This window comes from Montipora capricornis, chromosome 2 (genome assembly GCF_036669925.1).
Source record: "Montipora capricornis isolate CH-2021 chromosome 2, ASM3666992v2, whole genome shotgun sequence".
Taxonomy (NCBI): domain Eukaryota; kingdom Metazoa; phylum Cnidaria; class Anthozoa; order Scleractinia; family Acroporidae; genus Montipora; species Montipora capricornis.
Window position 1 is genome coordinate 1,020,707 of NC_090884.1, and position 18,119 is coordinate 1,038,825.

At 38.8% G+C, this 18,119-nt stretch overlaps 1 protein-coding gene across 4 annotated transcripts; it reads left to right on the top strand.

The window, feature by feature from the left end:
• Positions 1-1,137: 1,137 nt before the first annotated feature.
• Positions 1,138-17,128, top strand: LOC138038304 (dolichol kinase-like). 4 transcript variants are annotated; one of them, XM_068884095.1, is made up of 13 exons: positions 1,138-1,339; positions 1,436-1,508; positions 3,236-3,345; positions 4,608-4,760; positions 5,798-5,961; positions 7,299-7,382; positions 7,472-7,542; positions 7,961-8,114; positions 9,032-9,247; positions 11,364-11,538; positions 13,322-13,420; positions 15,143-15,220; positions 15,370-17,128. In XM_068884095.1, exons 1-13 carry the CDS (start codon positions 1,237-1,239, stop codon positions 15,513-15,515), a joined length of 1,626 nt encoding a protein of 541 aa, XP_068740196.1. In that variant the 5' UTR covers positions 1,138-1,236; the 3' UTR covers positions 15,516-17,128. The 4 variants fall into 4 exon arrangements, 3 of the variants coding, with proteins under 3 accessions (XP_068740196.1, XP_068740195.1, XP_068740197.1); XR_011130220.1 differs by having other exon boundaries at positions 1,159-1,339; positions 13,322-13,469; positions 15,370-15,428; XM_068884094.1 differs by having other exon boundaries at positions 1,159-1,339; positions 13,322-13,424; positions 15,147-15,220.
• The last annotated feature ends 991 nt before the right edge of the window (positions 17,129-18,119 follow it).

The window sequence follows — 18,119 nt, forward strand, 5'->3', positions numbered from 1 at the left end:
TGGTTGAGAAAATTTACCATCGCACAAGATAAGGTACGATAGCAAATGAGGCAATTGTCGGCCCTCTGTGAAACTAGTATATCTGTAGCACAAATTAGTTGGTAATATCAACAGAGTTGATCTAGTAAACTGGCCCCCGTAAAAAATACAGAAAGTTGACGTTTCGACCCTTTGTCAAATCGAACGAAGGCCAATGTAATGAGATGGTCTGAGTTGAATGAAAGAAATATCAGAAGCCTAACCCAGTGCTACGAATAAAACAAAATATATAGTTACATGTATTTTTACTAAACGATATCTTTGCTCGTTCCGGGGAGTATCTTCCATAGGATCTCTTTGCACTTGATGAAGACCAACCAGTGCTGATCGCAACACATCAGGCAACAAAAACACTTCCGGAAACGATTCGTGCTCGGTAGTAGAACAATGCGAAATATATATCTTTTTACCATGCACAGCAGCGCCCAATCAGTTTGCGTGCAAACCGATTACACAAGAGGTAAATAGTCTGCAATTTTTTTGTTATTGGTTCAAACGATACAGGCTTTCCGTGGCCATTACTTGGCAAATATTGCATTTGCACAACTCACGATTGCCAAGGCGCGATCGAACCTCTAGTTCTTGGGATTCTCCGGGTTTAATTGTCGCCTCTTCGACAAAAATTTCGTTCTCACTGGACAAGTCTAGTCTGAAGTGTCAGCCGTCTCCTCGCCCAAATTAGACTATGGACAAGTCGTACTAAGGCTCGAACATAAAAGGGCGTATTGCGTCATTACAATCTATATCTACCTCGAAAAGCGACCCATCTTCACTTCCTGCATCGCTGTTTACTTTTGACACTTGACTCTATGTCTAGTGCAACGTCATAGGCTCGTTTTCATAACAATTCCAAGATGGCCGCCAAAGAAGGCAGCTGTCTATGCCAATTTGCCGAAATCGGTCTTATTTTATAGCGGGAACTTTCATTAAAGGTAAAATTTTTGTGGACCCTTGCTTCCCTCTAAAAAGGAGCCGAAGAACTATTATTTAAATGATCTCGTTGTTGAAGAGTACAAGAGTAACTTTTTCGTTTGACTCAACTGTCGGAAAGAAATTCCACGTTAACGCTCTCAGGCGTCTTTTTCTAAAGAACCCAGAGAGGGTGGTACCAAGCTCACTGGAACGCCTGGCAGTCTCCTGCACGAAGTGGGGAAATTGATTTTTATTTGATCCCGAAATATATTTTTGTAGATTTAAATGATTGGAGAGGCTTTAGTTGTCACGGGCTCCAGCTTAATTGTATTCTGCAGCCATTTCGAGTGGAGAAAAAGCGCTGCTTACGTCTTCTTCCACGTAATTCGTGAGTGTAGTTTGCAAAATCATTATCATTATGAACTTATATAATTAACCTCAGTTATTTCCTGACGATTTTGTTTGCTTGGGTTTTCAATTTTAGTCATTGTAGTCGCTTTCTTCCCTTCTTTAAAAGCAAGATGGACAGTTGGAATGAAAAAGTGGATTAAATTAAGGTGATCAATGATTTTTCTCATGTTGGGACAGTGCGAAGGAAATAAGTTTGTGCTATTCTATTAAGGTTTTACAGCCGCAAGATCTGGAGTTTTCCGGGAACATTTTCTCACGCATTGTAATGAACGATTATGGCGCTTGTAGGAATTTGCAGGAATCCACGCGCTTGAAGGAATTTTCACGAATCCACGCGGGGCTGCAGGAATCCTACAATACTACTTAAAGACGGTGCCTACTAATTCAAAGGTATTTTTGCCCCGATTTATGATTATGCAGGAAAGGTAGCTAGATCTTCCCAAGTATTATTGAAATCTAAAAAGAAAATTGGGGGTAACCAAGCATTTTTCATAGATGATTCATGAACAATATTTGTATAAAGCTCTAAAATACAAAGCAATGTATGGCGTTCTTTCTCAAATTTTTAAGCTCAATTATCTCTAAAGAATGCATGGCTACCCCCAATGTTCTTTTTGGATACCAAGAGTACTTACTAAGATCTACTTTCTCTGCATAGTTTTAGGCTGCGCAAAAATATCCCTGCATTAGTAAGCATCACCGATGGGAATCCGAATATCTGGAGATGTGCATAACGTATGCGCAATAACAATAGTAGGCACCGTCCTTAAGACAAATTATTGTGACCCTCCACGGGAAAACAGTGGAGTGAATGAGGTGAATGCATGCGCATGGCACGTAAGCACGTTGAAACAAAAGGAACGTGACTGAACACGTTAGCTGCATGTTAGTAGCCTTCCATATTAAACTTGAAGCCTTTGTTTTACACACACACTAAGGAATAATGTTGTGTTCATTTGTAAATAGACTCATTTTTGAACGTAACCTGTTATAATTACATAATTCAATTTTAGCCATAAGTAAATTATTGTAATTTCGTTATACAGTTCTCGTTTATGTACATAGGATACACTGTATGTATTTTTTACCTTATGGTTTATTAGAGACATCATTACATTATTTTGTTGAATGATCATGTGCAGGTTGCTTTTTCCAGTTTATTAGCCAAAGCTACTATTAAATAAGCCTGGTTCTAACTATTGACAACAGCAGAAGGACAAGTATCAGACGCTTCACAAATATTCAGGCCAACAAGTTGACCGACTCTCAACCGAGTGGCTTCACAGCTCAGTTGATAAGAGCACCGCACCAGCATCACAGAGGTCATGGGTTCGAATCCCGGACCATCAAAGTCACCTGAATTCAACAGGTGTCTATTAAAGAGACAATTGCTTAAATTGTGTAGTTAGTTCAATCATTTTCTTTAATTTGCCAACCAAAGACAAAGTTTCCTTACTTTCCGCCATTGTTAGGAAAACTGCCTTGGTAACCACCTGTTTATCCTTGCAGGAAAAATATGACATTATTGCAGGAATCTGTAGGAATTTGTAGGAATCTACTACAATATACAGTGAACAAAAATATTCAATAATTTTGTTACGCTTTTCGCAGTACGTCTGATATTTATTATATCCTAAGATTAAAATTACAACAATTGTTATATAATTGTTATTATACAACTTTCAACATGGAATTTTATGTGCTCCTGTGAAAAGAAGCAAAGTGATATTGTTGGCCATGGTACCACTAGCCTCAGTTGTTCAAAAGGTGGATAATGCTATCCAGCTGATAAACACTAGTTATTATCCAGTGGATAGCGCTATCCACACTTTGAATAACTTGTGCCTGATCGTTACTGCTATTAATGTTTAAGGCCATTTGCTGAGGATGGAGTGGAGATTGGCTCGCTTCTTGTTCCTATGGTACTCACCAGTCAGATGGCTTTCATTGAAAGATGGGGTGATAAGAATCTTCAAGTGACAGGTAGGGTGAGGTCTCATCAAAATACAAATAAATTATTATAAGAAGTGGAAAGACCATGTTTCAAGCTATTTGCCCAAATTGGCATGATTTGTGGAAGTTGAAAGGAAAGATGGTAAATGTGGAGATTAAGCAACAGGAAATGTTGGAAAGCAAAAGTGCACAAGATTATTTAAGTTATTTTCATGAACGAATTTTTAAATTCTGTTGTTACAGTAAGGGTGTCTCAAAAAACGAAGATCGTGAGACCTGTAAGACCCCTATGAGGACCCTAGGACCCTGAAAACTCAAATACTTGGAAACGAAAAAAGTACGGTATTTTAGGCCTAGGGCTAGCCAAATTGAGGGTTTTGGGGTACTTTATTTGTTTTCAAGTTTCCAGGGTCTTAGGGTCTTGGGGTAACAGTGTTTAAGTTTCTTTAAGGGGCTTTAAGTGTTTTGGTTTTTGGAGTGGGGAGGTAGGTGAGGGCTTATTTGGGATAAAGGCCTCATGACATGATATTGTGGGAAAAGGGTGTGATAGAAACAACAGTTATTTGATACATTTAAATTACTATTTATTTGATATAGTTCTATCTAGATATCTTCTGAGTTTCCATCTGGTTCGTATACTTTGTTAAAAGCTATTTTTTTGCCTACTGCCAGCTGGGAATTTTTCATCGTGTTATGTTATATCTGGATTACCTCCCCCCATCGACAAGTAAAATCGTCTGGCATTAGAGTAAAATTTATCAAGTCTCTGAACTCCCAGCAGGTGAATGGGTTAATGGGGACATTGAGTGGATGTAGAGGTTGCTAAGCCAGTGATGATTAAAATTGTATGGTGTTAGACAGAGTAAAATCTGCCTACTGCCACTCCCAGGCTGGGTCATTGGGTAATAATAGAATCAAATTTTTATGCTTCTGTCAGACTATTGAAGAGCCTTGGATGTGTAACCAAGGGTTTCATTGAGTTTTAAAGTCGATGGGACCTTGTGACAGAATGGGCGGGAACCCCTATATATAGTCTGGCTTTTGATCGTGAGACCTCATTTGAGCAAAGGTGGGTACTGTACTTGGCGTAGATGGGTGCTGGTACCCAGATCCCGGCTTCCACTGTTTATGCAGGATTGTTGCTTCAGTATGACAGACCTGCTATCTGACAATGCAGATGTTGTTTATTTATTTCATGGTTAGTTTTATTTATAATGTGGAGATTTACACCAAAGTTACGAAGGGTTTGAACAGTGTATAATGAATGTATCTGGAATATTTTTCCATTGCAGTTGATGACAGATCTTATTTGCTGGCTTCTCAACTAATGAGCATGGTTACAGTCTCGATTATGCTGTTTTTAAATAATGAAAAACCACTAGTTTCATCCATTCTCTTTTTTCTGGTGTCAACATGCATTGGAGCTATGATAAATGTGCAATGGGGTATGTGTCATTATAAACATGTGACCAATCAATGAATTTGCTCTTGAGATTTATCATTGCTATATACTAAAACAGTAGTTAGTGCTGAAGGTGCTATCTGATTACTCAAACCCTGAAATCCTTTGCTATTTAGCTCCGAGTAACTGGCATGGGAATTTTGCACCCGAGAATATTGTAATCATTTTAGGACTAAATGAGTTAAAATCATCTTTTTGTGCTACATTGTGTATATTATCTCACTCTCTAAATAAAAGCTATTATTATTATTATTATTATTATTTTTATTATTACTGTTTTAGTATATACTTAGTAATTTAAAAACAACTCAAGTGAAGCTATGATCTTCGCAGTTATGAGAGCAATTTTTGCAATTGCATAGAGAAGCTTGAAAAATTCAGGACTTCAACGGGGTTGAATTTTTCAGGCTTCTCTACGCAATTGCAAAAATTGCTCTCATAACTGCGAAGATCATAGCTTCACTTGATTTCATATCCGCAGTTCACATATGATTCGTTTCATATACCATTTCATCATTAAAAACAACTATTCAGTCCTCTTGACTCAACATGCTGTCAGCTTTTAGATCATTCTGATTTTGGAGAACTATTTATTTTTATTTTAAGGTTCTCTATGAGCAAAATCTTTATGCTCCCTGCCCTTAAGTGTAGTGGGTAATCTTAGTTTGAAGTTCCACTTCGTAGCCACAGACAACCCTGGTCTTGTTATCTCACTGTGCAAGAGTCACTTGAATTTCATGAAAGATGGCGATAATGCAAGCCTGTACACAATCCTATCAAGTAACCTTAGTGCAGAAACAATGAGGCTAACTTGGAGAAAGTTTAATCTATAATGATCACAGTTTCCAGAATTTTATCATACAGTATATTAAATCCAAGCAAAAGAAGACATGGTATTCTGATCAGATGACACCCCTTCTTTAACATTTCATAAACTTTTAAAAGGACGGTAATAATGACAGTAAAAGCATGCTTTTCAGCACTTTCGATTACCAACCGTATTGGTGTTCAATTTTGCAGATGCAGATATTATGCGAGTGTCACTGTGTTTCTGTCTATACTTCGCTCTTTTGTTTGCTGTTCTGAGACATCTACCACAGTGTTTTACTATTGGTGAGGCCATGGTTGTCACAGAAACAATAGCATTACTTTCTGTTGATGCTTTTGCAGATCTTGGAATAAAGGTAAACTCGACTCACTTGTTCAGTGATGCACAATTTTGTAATTCTTTTAAAATTTAATGATGATAATAACAATAACAATAATAACAATAATAACAATAATAATAATCATCATCATCATCATCATAATAATACCTTGTTGAAAGTCAAGAGACTGTGGATGCTAAAGGCTGCTTGGGAGGAAAAGGTGATCACTAGAACGACAGAGTCTTTTGAGGAGTGTAAGAAAAGGTTGTATGAAACGAAGGTAAGAGATTGGACAGACAAACTGTTGCCGTTGCATGGTGCATTTCTCAGGGATGTAGAAGGAACTGCTGTTGAAGAATCTTGGAGATGGCTGCAGAATGGATATTTGAAGAAAGAAACAGAAGGAATGATCTGCGTAGCTCAAGAGCAGGCCCTGAGAACCAACTCAATCAAGTGCTACATCGATAAGACAAATGACTCTCCTTTGTGTAGACTTGTGGAAAAAGCTCAGAGAGTGTGTGGCACGTTGTGAGCAGTTGTTCTAATTTAGCACAAAAGGAGTACAAAAAGCGCCATGATAAGGTAGCATTAATAGTCCACTGGGAGTTGAGTACTAAAAAATATGACCTTGAATACAGAGAGAAATGGTATGAGCATTAGCCTCTACCAGTGATTGAGAATGATCAGTCGAAGCTAGTGTGGGGTGGTACTATTGTCACTGACAGACGCGTACCACACAACAGGCCGGACATAACTCTTGTTTTGAAAGATAAGCACCAGTGGCTACTGGTTGATGTTGATGTTCCGGATGACCGGAATATTGTGATGACTGAGGCTTCGAAGATTGAGCGATACCAGGAGTTAGCTTTCGAAGTAGGACAGATACACCAGGTAAAAATTGTAGTGATACCATTGGTTATAGGGGCCCTTGGAACAGTCTCGAAAGACTTTGCGAAGTGGCAGGAGTACCTAGGTATACCGGATATAACTGGCAGCGCCCAGATAACGGTCTTGTTGGGAATATCACACATCCTCAGAAAGGTGCTGCGTCTCTGAGCTGCGGGAAGGAGCTGAGACGTGGCATAGAACACCCAGCAAGAATTGAAAGCTGGAGAGAATCTTATAATAATAACAATAATAGTAATAATAATAATAATAATAATAATAATAATAATAATAATAATAATAATAATTTAAAAATAAAAAACAATCCATACACTTGTATAGCACCTTAACAAAAGCTCCAAGACACATCAATACAAAGTAGAAACTTAAAAATAAAATTCAAGACAATAGAATCAGATAAAGCCAAAGAGTCAATCTGAGAACAAAAATGTCTTTTAAAAATGTTGATCATAAATGTCTCATTTCAGTTATCCAATGTGTGGCCAGGTTTTCGCCATGTTATTGGTATTCATGAAGAGTTTCCTAAAAGCACTGAAATGTTGTGGATTCAGGTACAACAGCTGTGTTTTAAGCTATTTTTTCTTCTTTATTTCCCATTTCTCTTTTGAGATTTCACTGGCTCTGAATTGTTTATTTTCAGGTGCTTTTGATTGGTTCCCTAGCAACAGGTATATTGTTGCTGCCTGTCTTTTATTATCTGTCTCTTGCAAGGTAAGCAAACTAAGTTAACATAGCCCTGCTGAGAATTAAATTCTCAGCAACAGTACAGTATAAGTATTTATAACATACATTAATAATTCATGATGGGAAACCAAAAGATTGAAATTTTTTTAATCAATATCTGTATATTAATTATATTATGATACAGATTTCTATCGATTTTCCCTCAGGCTGTTAAAATAACTTGAATCACAAAAAAGACCAAGTGTCCATTTACACTTAAATTCTGACATTTATTAAGTTACATACAATATTCGCATCAGATCTGTATCATATTTGCAAACTTGAGGCGAGTGATACAGATCTGCCCGTCATATTGTACATAATTTATGGCATACGTTTTTACAAATTTTAAGGTTTTTCTTGTAAGCAATTTAAATTTCACTGTTTTTCTTTTTTTTTTCTTTAGAGATTTTTGGGAGATTGTATTTGGACATGTCGCTTTTTATGCAACAATATGTTTCACCTTTTTTGCCTTGCTGTTGCCGTGGTCTTTTCTCATCCTGCGAGGCATGGATCCATTCACATGGCTTTGGAAATATTTGACTGAGCGGGAAATTAGGGTATAGACAGCTGATATTACTGGAATTTGGTATCACCCTAATTATTGATTGTCGGTCTGAAAACTGTAACACTAATGAAAGATTGTTTCGAGAAATTATGGTTATTGCAAAGATGGTTTCCCTGTGGAGGAAGAAGAATTAGGGAAGCAGGTAGTAGATTGTCTCACTTTCCATGGAGGGGGAAGAGTTTGAAAACTTTATGGAAAACCAGTGAATCTGTGTTGTGTAAACACTGTTTCTCTTGAAAAGTTGGTGAGTGTCATATGGAAAAATCCCTAACCCCATGCCTGTTGAAAAGAATGATATGTTTATTGTTAGACTTGACACAAGCCAAGTTAAAATCCTTCATTGGTAGATCATCAGGAAAAGAAGTAATTTAGCATCTAACGGTAAATTGACCTTGAGTTCAATAATTATTATAATTGTTAAGAGAGTAGTAAAAAGAGCATTGGCATCAGAGGACCGTTTCATGGCCTTATAGCTTTGATATTTGAGTCTGACTATTATTTAGAAATAGAGGAACCGTAGCCAGGGTAAAACATATTAAAAATTGTAAAAACGATCACTGCAAGCTATAAAATTATATAATTAAAACTTTCGTTCTTCTCAACTGTGGTCGACTAACTAACTAACTGACTAGATGTTGTTAACCCTTAAAGCCCCGAGGGGGGCCCCATTGAAGAGTAAAATCATCTGGGGTTAGACAGAGTAAAATCTGTAAGTTGCACCATTGGGGTTTAAAGGGTTATTAAAAAGGGGTTGACATAGTTTTTGAGTGGACCTAGATGTTGTTAACCCTTTAAGCCCTGAGGGGGGCCCCATTGATGAGTAAAATCATCTGGTGTTAGACAATAAACTGTATTATATTTTAAAAGTTGCCCTATGGGGGCTTAAAGGGATAACGTCTTTCCTTGCAGTTATTCTTGATCAAATACTGGTGTTGTGTGGTGACCATTGCTGTTGTCTTTGTGGTTTGGAAGAGCAGACAACCAAAGTCTAATGCATCAAGCACTGTAGTTCGCAAAGGCTTTCATCTGTTGGCCCTTGCCATCTACATCCCAGGTGTTATATATGAACCTTATGTCATGCATTTGGCTTCTTCAGTGGCTACAGCTGCATTTATATTCATAGAGGTGTGTATGATGTTAATAATTTATCTAGATTTAGCCAAGCTAAAAGCGGAGTTCTCAGGTTATTTATTCTTACAATAAGTTAAGCTGGCTTGAGCTTGCAATCTGATCGAAACCCAGTGCCTGGTCAGCAGGCCAGGGCTGGTTTACCCTGGCATCACTTCTTATGTCAGGATTTAGATGCACACCCAATTTTATCATCCAACACGAAGTGTCTCTAATAAGGTTTAAGCATTTGCTACCTATTTCCAACAATAAGGTAAGGGTAAAGGTTAGCGTTATTTTTAGGTTTGCATTTATAGATTAAGCTGGGTGCCTGCTACAAGGAACCAGCAGTTACGATCGGGTCAGATAATTTGAAAGCTGTTACCAAATTCTGTTACTTGGGTGGTACACTATCAATCAATTGCTCTGTCGACTCTGAAATCACTGCACGGATTGCAAAAGCTTCTTTGACTTTTGACTGTCTTTCTTCAAGATAAACACCCATGACATCTCCACAGCAACAAAAGTTTCTGTCTATCAAGTGGCTGTTTAAACAGTACTGCTTTATGGCACTGAAACATGGATAGTATGTCAACAACATGTAAAACAACTACTAGGTAACTGGTATATCTTCGCAGGATTGCATACTTAAGTGCTGTCTCACTGCCATATGCGTGGAAGTGAGGCCTACTTGATGGAAGCTCAACTTTGGTGGGCGGGGCATGTTGTACAGATGGGTGAGGAGAGACTACCACGTGCTCTGTTGCGACAGTGAACTGTCTGATGGCACATGCCCACTCGGCACTCTCAAGAAGCGTTTTCAGGATCAACTGAAGAACTCGCGGGCCAAATGCGGTATATCAGACTTTGAAACCCTTGTCAGGGACAAAACTAAGTGGAGGACTGTGGTCAAGGCTGGTGTGGCCAAGTTTGAGGAGTGCCAAATAGAATGACTCAAAGACGCTGTAGCTGCCACAAGGAGTGAATATCAGCACCTGGATGCTATCCTTGTGATAGATGTCCAAAAGTCTGTGGATCAATTGTGAACCATCGCAGAGCTCATGATCGCGAAGGGTACTGACAGTATTGCTTAAAACGCGGATCTGTCACTTTGTGACAGCAAAACCAAAGACAAATGCAGCCATTTATCTTTACTTGTTCAGCAGCATTTGGGAAATACTTTATGATGTCAATTGTCTGTATAATTTTGGAGATGCGAGTGATGTAATAGACCCTTTTCCAGATATGGTGGCCAATTTGATTTCTACTGTTTCGAAAGACATTATGGGATGCTCAGGGGGGCAAATTAATATGTATTTGTCCCTTGAGCATCCCACAATAGCTATTTGAAACAATAGAAATCAAAATGGCTGCGGTATCTGCAAAAAGGTCAGTTAAAGTTTGGAAGAAGAGCAAGGGAACACTGCGTGACGCTTAGTGAAATCGGCGTGCATATAGTTAGGGTCAGTCCTGGACATATCTCAGATCAGCATTACAAGTACACGCAACATAATTATTAGACTTTTGTGTCCCAACAATAGGTACTAATAATTTGTCAAACCGCTACTGAGTGTGCGTATGTTAATCTTTGGTTTCCATAAACCAGTCCTTATGATCACCGATCCAATATAACTGTCACACTGATGATCATCACTGCAAAGAACAGCAATCATGCAGCCCAACAAGGCCAACATACAGAGTTCAAAATCAAAAGCATGTGTTAGGCGCATCTTCTACACAGGTCATTCATGACAAAAAGAGCACAATTAGTTGAGACCAGCTGCACTGTGTACTGCTGAGTGAGGGAGGGAAACCTGATTCCTGCAGAAAATTCCAACTTCCAGCTTTGTGGCACTTGACAACAGTCCATCATTTTCTGCAACACTCCTTCCCTTTGCTTTAACTCATCGTTGTTCTCAGGGTCTTTCATCTCCTCCCCCCCCCCCCCCCCCAAGAGGGAGTGAGGTGGGGAGGTAATTAAAAGACCCTGAAAATGAGGTTGGCTTCAACTCCATGCACTGGCTCTTCCTGCGAGCAGTTGATTCTGAAATAGGTTTCTCTCTCATTTCAGTGTGTGTTCCCATAGCTTACAGGTCTAAGATTTTAATTTTTCTTCACTTTTCTTTTGTTGTAGTACATCAGATTATTTAGAATCGGACCATTTGGTGCCTCAATTCACTCAGCCTTAGTGGTGTTTTTAGATGACAAAGACTCTGGTACCCTGATTTTAACTCATATGTATTTGTTACTGGGTTTGGCTGTGCCTCTGTGGTTGTTTCCTGTGGATTACAGCAAAGCAGACCCAACTGGTGTGTATACTGAATCACAAAATATCGATATGACCTGAAAATAATGTGGAAAAGGTGGAAACATTATTAAATTATTGCTCCCTTAGGAGTGCCCTTATCTGTGTCTTAGTAGCTATAAGGAAGGACAATTAAATCATAATTATAATTATTGTCGTTATTACTTCTTGTAATCCCTGATTCTCACAATCTTCCAGACTGTATATATTTTTGCTTGATATGCTTGTGTCACATGTCTAATGTAAAAATGTAAAATGTTAATTCCTTGTTTATACACCTTATTCCAAAATGGCCACCATTTTAGCATTTTTTTGTTTCCATGCCAACTGGCCCTTATGGCCTTGTTCAAGGTTTAATATTCTTTTGAATTTTATGGCAAAAAGAATACTAAAATGCCGGCCATTTTGGAATAAGGTGTATAGTGGAAGTGGACTAAGCTATCAAGCTCAGCACCCCCAACTGGCAGGAGGCAACCAGTTGGCTATTTACAAAGCGTGGTAGAGTTGAATCCAGGTCAACCGGAAACAAATCCACACCAGAGCTTAGAATGAGATTTGAACCTGGGGCAACCGCATGCAAATCCAACGCCCTAACCACTGCACCATGCCACCTCCCTAAAAGTTCAAATTTCCAAAGTTTGTTTTATAAAATACTTTGCATTCTTTTGTCACGTTACTCAGTTATTCTCTATTGTCACGACACGATGTGAAGTATGACCAGATATTGCGTTTGCGATTTTCCTTGTAGGCTTGATATTCGACTTGAGCCAACAATTTCTTGATATTAGTGTTGGTACGTTTATCCACGCATCCAACATACACGTCTGTTAAGGTGTCTGAACACAGTTTTTAAGCACTTATACTTCCAATTCTGCCATATTTATTCAGTTTTTGCCTGGAAGCTCAAACTTGGTCAGTGATAAGTAATACTACATAAGTTTATATTTTTTACAGTCAATGTGCTATGCAAGCTGTTACCATGGGAACGTATCTAGAATAAAACAAGGCCAAAAGGTTATGCAAAATTAACTCATGAGCTTTTTTGCTGCATTTCCTTGCTTAAGATAATAGAAATAAAGAACGTTTAACAGCTGTTATCATAGAATTTCAACAGGTGGATTTCCATAATTCGCTGATAGATGTTTTTCACTTTTCCCAAATTTCTGTCTGTTAAATTTCTGATTTTTTTTTGTAGACGACTCATTTTTAGTCAGAACTGTTTTAATTCCAAATTTCTGCAAAATCTAATGACAGGTTTGTGAGAAATTTAATGTGCGTTTTTTTGGGAAAATCCAAAAACGGATTCTTGAATCCAAAAACGGATTTACCCAAAAAACGCACCCGTAGTAAAACAGCCAACAGCTCTTGGTCTCAAACTCTTTAGCTAATGCGCATGCGCAGCATTTTGCTTGGTTCCTCTGAAAGATTTTCACTTCTAAAATGTAATGCAAACGAATTTACATGGCATTTCTTAGACCATCGCGAGAAGGAGAAAAACAGTTTTTGCCATACTCGCCGTCTTTGTTTTGTTTGCGCACGATAGTGTCTAAAGCTGAATAGCTTGTGGGGTCGTGCACAAATGAAATCAAATCAAGTTAATACATATCAAATTATATTCGTTTGAACTAAGAAACTCAACCTACATTTGACGCCGGATCTGGGAATCGAACCCGAGCCACATTGGTGGGAGGCGAGTGCTCTCACCACTACGCCATCCCTGTTGGCCTTCAATGAATACTACTGACCGAGGAAAAACTGTGTTCAGCCACCTACACTTTTTTCGCCAGGTTGCAAGCTTGCATTGTATTCTGGGATCCTTGCACTTGGTATAGGTGACACAATGGCATCTGTTGTTGGAAAGACTTTTGGGCGTTACCGCTGGCCAGGCAAGTTACTATGGCATCAATGAACAGTCAATGCAACTTAATTCGTCAGGTTCGCTTACGTTCCTCGTGCTGTAGTTTTGCTAACGTATCGGGTCAGTCGTTTAATTAAACAGCCAGATCGAATCCTAACCTAACTAGATCTAAAGGGATTTCCTTGTTTTACATTGCGCATCTGCTATTGCACATAATTTCATGCATCAGTAACGAGCGCCCACTGGCAGAGACAAGATAAGACAAGAGGGCGACCGCAGTTGAATGCAACCCGGAGACTTTTTCTGTTATTAGGGAGCTTAAGCAACGACAACGGCGACGGCAACGAGAACGTCACAAATTTGCATATTTAGTACGCAAAAACAATAGCTTTGCACACCCTGCACGTGTGTTTTTCACTTTTGTCCATTTCATTGCCGTCGTCGGCAAAACTACAACGTGAAATAGCCAAATTTTAGGTTTTATGGAAAACGTCATTACTTGAGGATAAATTTTCATTTTCTGCCCTAAATTGAGCGCCGTTCCTAACAGCGTCATTTTTGAGGAACTACCACACCCCCGTCATATTAAAAAAGTTGAAATATTAACGAAGCGATTACAATAACGCGAATTTATATTTTGAGATGACGTTCTCGTTGCCGTCGCCGTTGTCGTTGCTTAAGCTCCCTATTATGGCAAGGGTGGGCGCCACTCGTATCAGGTGTTACACAACTTGTCCCAGATAATAATGGTAGTCATTTTACCGACCTCAAATGGAGGAAAAGCTGAGTGAACTTTGGAGCTCGAGTGGATTCGAGCCAAAGTTGTCTTTTGGATTCGAACTATAAGGTATCGATCTGCGATATCCACTGCATCCCTCGTCCGCCGTTTTAACCGACGGGTACACGTCCGGTCAAAAAGGACAAAATTGGATTTTTATTGAAAAAAGGAAAAAAAGGGCGGATTTTTGTTGACACAAATGTGGTCTTCTCTAAAGTGTAGCTGTCTTCGAATTCTTCTATCTTTATTTTTCGTTCCCATATGTAATATGTGGTAGAATATGGTTGAAAAACAGCTTATAGCCAAGCGAAGTGTTTGCATAATTGAATTAAATTGTATACGGATTGGATTGCTCTGTACCTTGAGACACAGCAGCTGTCCGAAATGAATTCCTTTTCGGGCTACAGACTGTAAGAGCATTCAGATACATAATTAATCAGGTAAATTTACAATAGAAGTTGACGTTAAAAAAATCGAACCCGCCGTCTTACATTTACCACGCAAAGGCATATCTTGAACTTCCTTTAACTACATTCTTGTTATCACCTTGACTTTTTTGCAACAGTCTAGGGAGTTTCATCGGAAATCTGTACCTTTTTCCTTTCATCGGGAATCACCTTAGGCCCCGTCCACTCGTATCGCCTCCTTAATAACACACTCAAATTCAATTACGTCCAACCCAAGCGAACAGTAGCGAAATGTCTCACTGCGCCAGCAAAACGACCAGGGCCCGTAGCTGAAAAAACATGTTTACCTCATGATTGGTACAGTTCGAGCCCTCATTAACTTTGAAATGTACTTTCCTGTGCGATTTGTTTACAGCGGGATAATTGCTCCTTGTTTTTTTTCTTGTTCAGTTGGTGGCCCTTGTGCATAAATTTTTTTCTGGAAAAACTGAAAAAAAAACGCGGGCTGTAACTTGCCGTAAGGCGCTCGATCTCGGGAAATAACAGGTTTATTCATTTTTCGCAGGTAGTCTCAAAACAGTAGAAGGAACTTTAGCTGGTATAATATCACAACTTTTGTTTGTCTGGATACTACAGTACACGGGTGAGTAAGCAACTTATAAACCTCTTTATAACTATTTGGAAACACACTTTGTCTTGGTTTAAGCCCAAACGGCGAAGGCGACGTGGCTCTATCTAGGCCTAGGTTGTTTCAATGTGGTAACTTCTCTTGCCCTGTCCTGTGTTTTTCAGATCTTTTGTCGTTACCCAGGGAGCGCTTATTTCCAGTGTCTGCTGCAGTGACTGCTGGATCTCTGTTAGAAGCGTGGACTTCCCAGATCGATAACATCATACTATCACCTTTTCTCAGTTCACTGTTAATGTTCAAATGTAGATAGATAAATGAATGTGGCACAGAAAACGTCAAGGAAAAAACAAGGCCCTATAAAGAAGATGGTCAGATTTGAACAACATTAACGAGAGATTTTTTTTGTCCGTATTCTTTATTTTTCGGGGGAGATAGACTACAGCAACGTTTGAATGGCAGAACCTTGGAGAGTGAAGCAAACTCAATCTGATTAGAAATAGCTCCAGTAGTTTACAGTGATTTCTGAACGCATCTTATGTTATTGCCGTTTTTTCATGCTCGACCGTGCAAAGAGGATTGTGTACAATTGGGAAAATTGAAAAAAAAAAAATCAATACTAGCAGTGGGCCAACGAAAAAACGATTTTCATGAAAATAACAAGAGGGCAGCATGAGAAGGTCAAAAGATCTCAACGAAAATGACAATTTGGGCGAAATTGAGATTTCAACTCAAAGGAGGCAAAAGAGTTTTGCAGCAGAATGAGGCGTAACGTTTAATTTTATGTGATTTGAAGTTAACAGTTTTTTATGCTAAAAACACAGTTCGATTTTGAAGTCTCCCCTATTCGTAGGGCACTCTTGTGCTTAGCTAAATAAGGCTGAGATTTTGATAAAGTTCTTGTTCTTGTTGTTATTATTAATATTGTAATTTATTATATAGATATTGATGAAATACCAGGATTTCTCCTTTTACTAAAAAAATCATATCTTTGAACATATCATTTTTATCTTTCACATGTGAGGATATAGGTGTTGTCATGGTAACCAACACGATTACCCAATAAAACGCGAGCTTTCTCTTCCTTGTAAGACACTTTTGCGCTTTAATATAATTCTTCTCTACTACATTAACATTTTTATTGCAAAATTTGACATTATCATGATTTCTTTTTCATAACTTCCATATCTTGTTTTATGTTACAAAACATACGTGTTTTAGCGGTTGGTGACCACTTTTTCATCATTTCGAAACTGAATAAAACAAGTTGTTTTAAATCTAGACATTTCATCAATATCTATATAATAAACAGAACATTACATGGCCGCTTGGGGATACGAATTTTATCTTCTCGTGCTGAAAGTATCTCTCACTCGCTCGCTTCGCTCACTCGTGAGAGACACTTGCAGCACTCCAAGATAAAATTCGTATCCCCGCGCGGCCATATAATATCCTCTATTTATATTATCAAGAGAAAATGAGGGGACAGAGAGGGAGGCTCCCGGTCCAGCCCTTGGGATATGTCATGTCCACAAAAGTTATTTTTAGACGAGCGGAACTCTTTGTTCTAGCGGAAGTCTGTCTTCCGAGACGTCCGCATGCAGGCCAACCTCGGTCTGATGTTTGAAAGAAAAGCAAAGATTTCATGTAATGGCGGACGATGTGGACTTAACGTTTGTCGATGACTGCATGCGGACGTCTCGGAAGACAGACCCGCTCGTCTAAAAATAACTTTCGTGGACATGACATATCCCGGACAACGCCCCGAGCCTCCCTCTCTGTCCTCTCATTTTCTCTTGATATTATTAAACACCTGGTTGGTGACGAATGTATAAGTTGGTTGTAGGGTGCAATATGAAAATTGCTATGGAAACACAGCAATTGAATAATTTTGTTAAGTATACAATTATATAAAAAAAAGTATGAACTTTCTCGTGCATTTCGTGATTTATGGCTCCTAAGTTCTCAAATTGGACCTGCCTGCGGCTCGTGCAGTTTTGAGAACTTTCATACGATTCCTGTACTTATTATGAAAACAACTCTCATTTGACCCTTAGACTATCTCCCACGCGCAAACAGTGGCTTCAACTATAAGACAAGGGCAACTTCTGGGTCTTATTCTAATCTAATGTAGCTCTAATCATTGACATGAGCTTTGGAGGTCGAAATCTTTTACTTTTAGTTGTGGTCGAAGCCTACGCATGCGTGAAAAAATGACTGGGCAACAGCCAGAACACGCAGTCGGGTTCATAACTTGTGTTTAGGCCACGTGTGTGGCCATTCACCAGTTACTTTCATCAGCGAAAAGCAAAACTAAATGCTTAATATGGCTGATGACGAAAGGCGCAGACAATCCAATTACCGAGGAAATGTGTACAACCTACGTATGAAAACTAGTGCAAAGTTTCGACTGTCGCTTGCTGATGTAAAAGCATTCCAAGGGGAAAATTACTTTCGACACTAAGTGGTTGTTCTGGTATCGATTTACAGAATTTTTAATGCTACAGTTTTAAGAGCCAACCCCCTAATTCCATTTACGAGAGTCGCATGGCGGCGCAATACCAACGAGGTGAATGCTACCTGCAGAACATACAGTAAAAACCCGCGTATGAGAACCTAGATTTTAAGAGAGTGTTAGGCTAAGAATGTTCATTTAGACCCCTCTTACATAAGAACCTGTTTTAGCCTACAATTTTGAAACAGGCTCTTATTTTCAGAAATTCAGTCAACACTGACTCTTTTTGTGGATTGTGTTCAACGACAGACACCGCGTTTGTACCAGCAGCAACCCATTACTATGTTTTAATGTTGCTCGTTCTGTTTATCTTGCATAGATTTGTACAAACGTCATAACATGCTTGGATTAAAGGGATTTTTACAACATATTATGCACGCAATACCAAAAATAGGCCCAAAA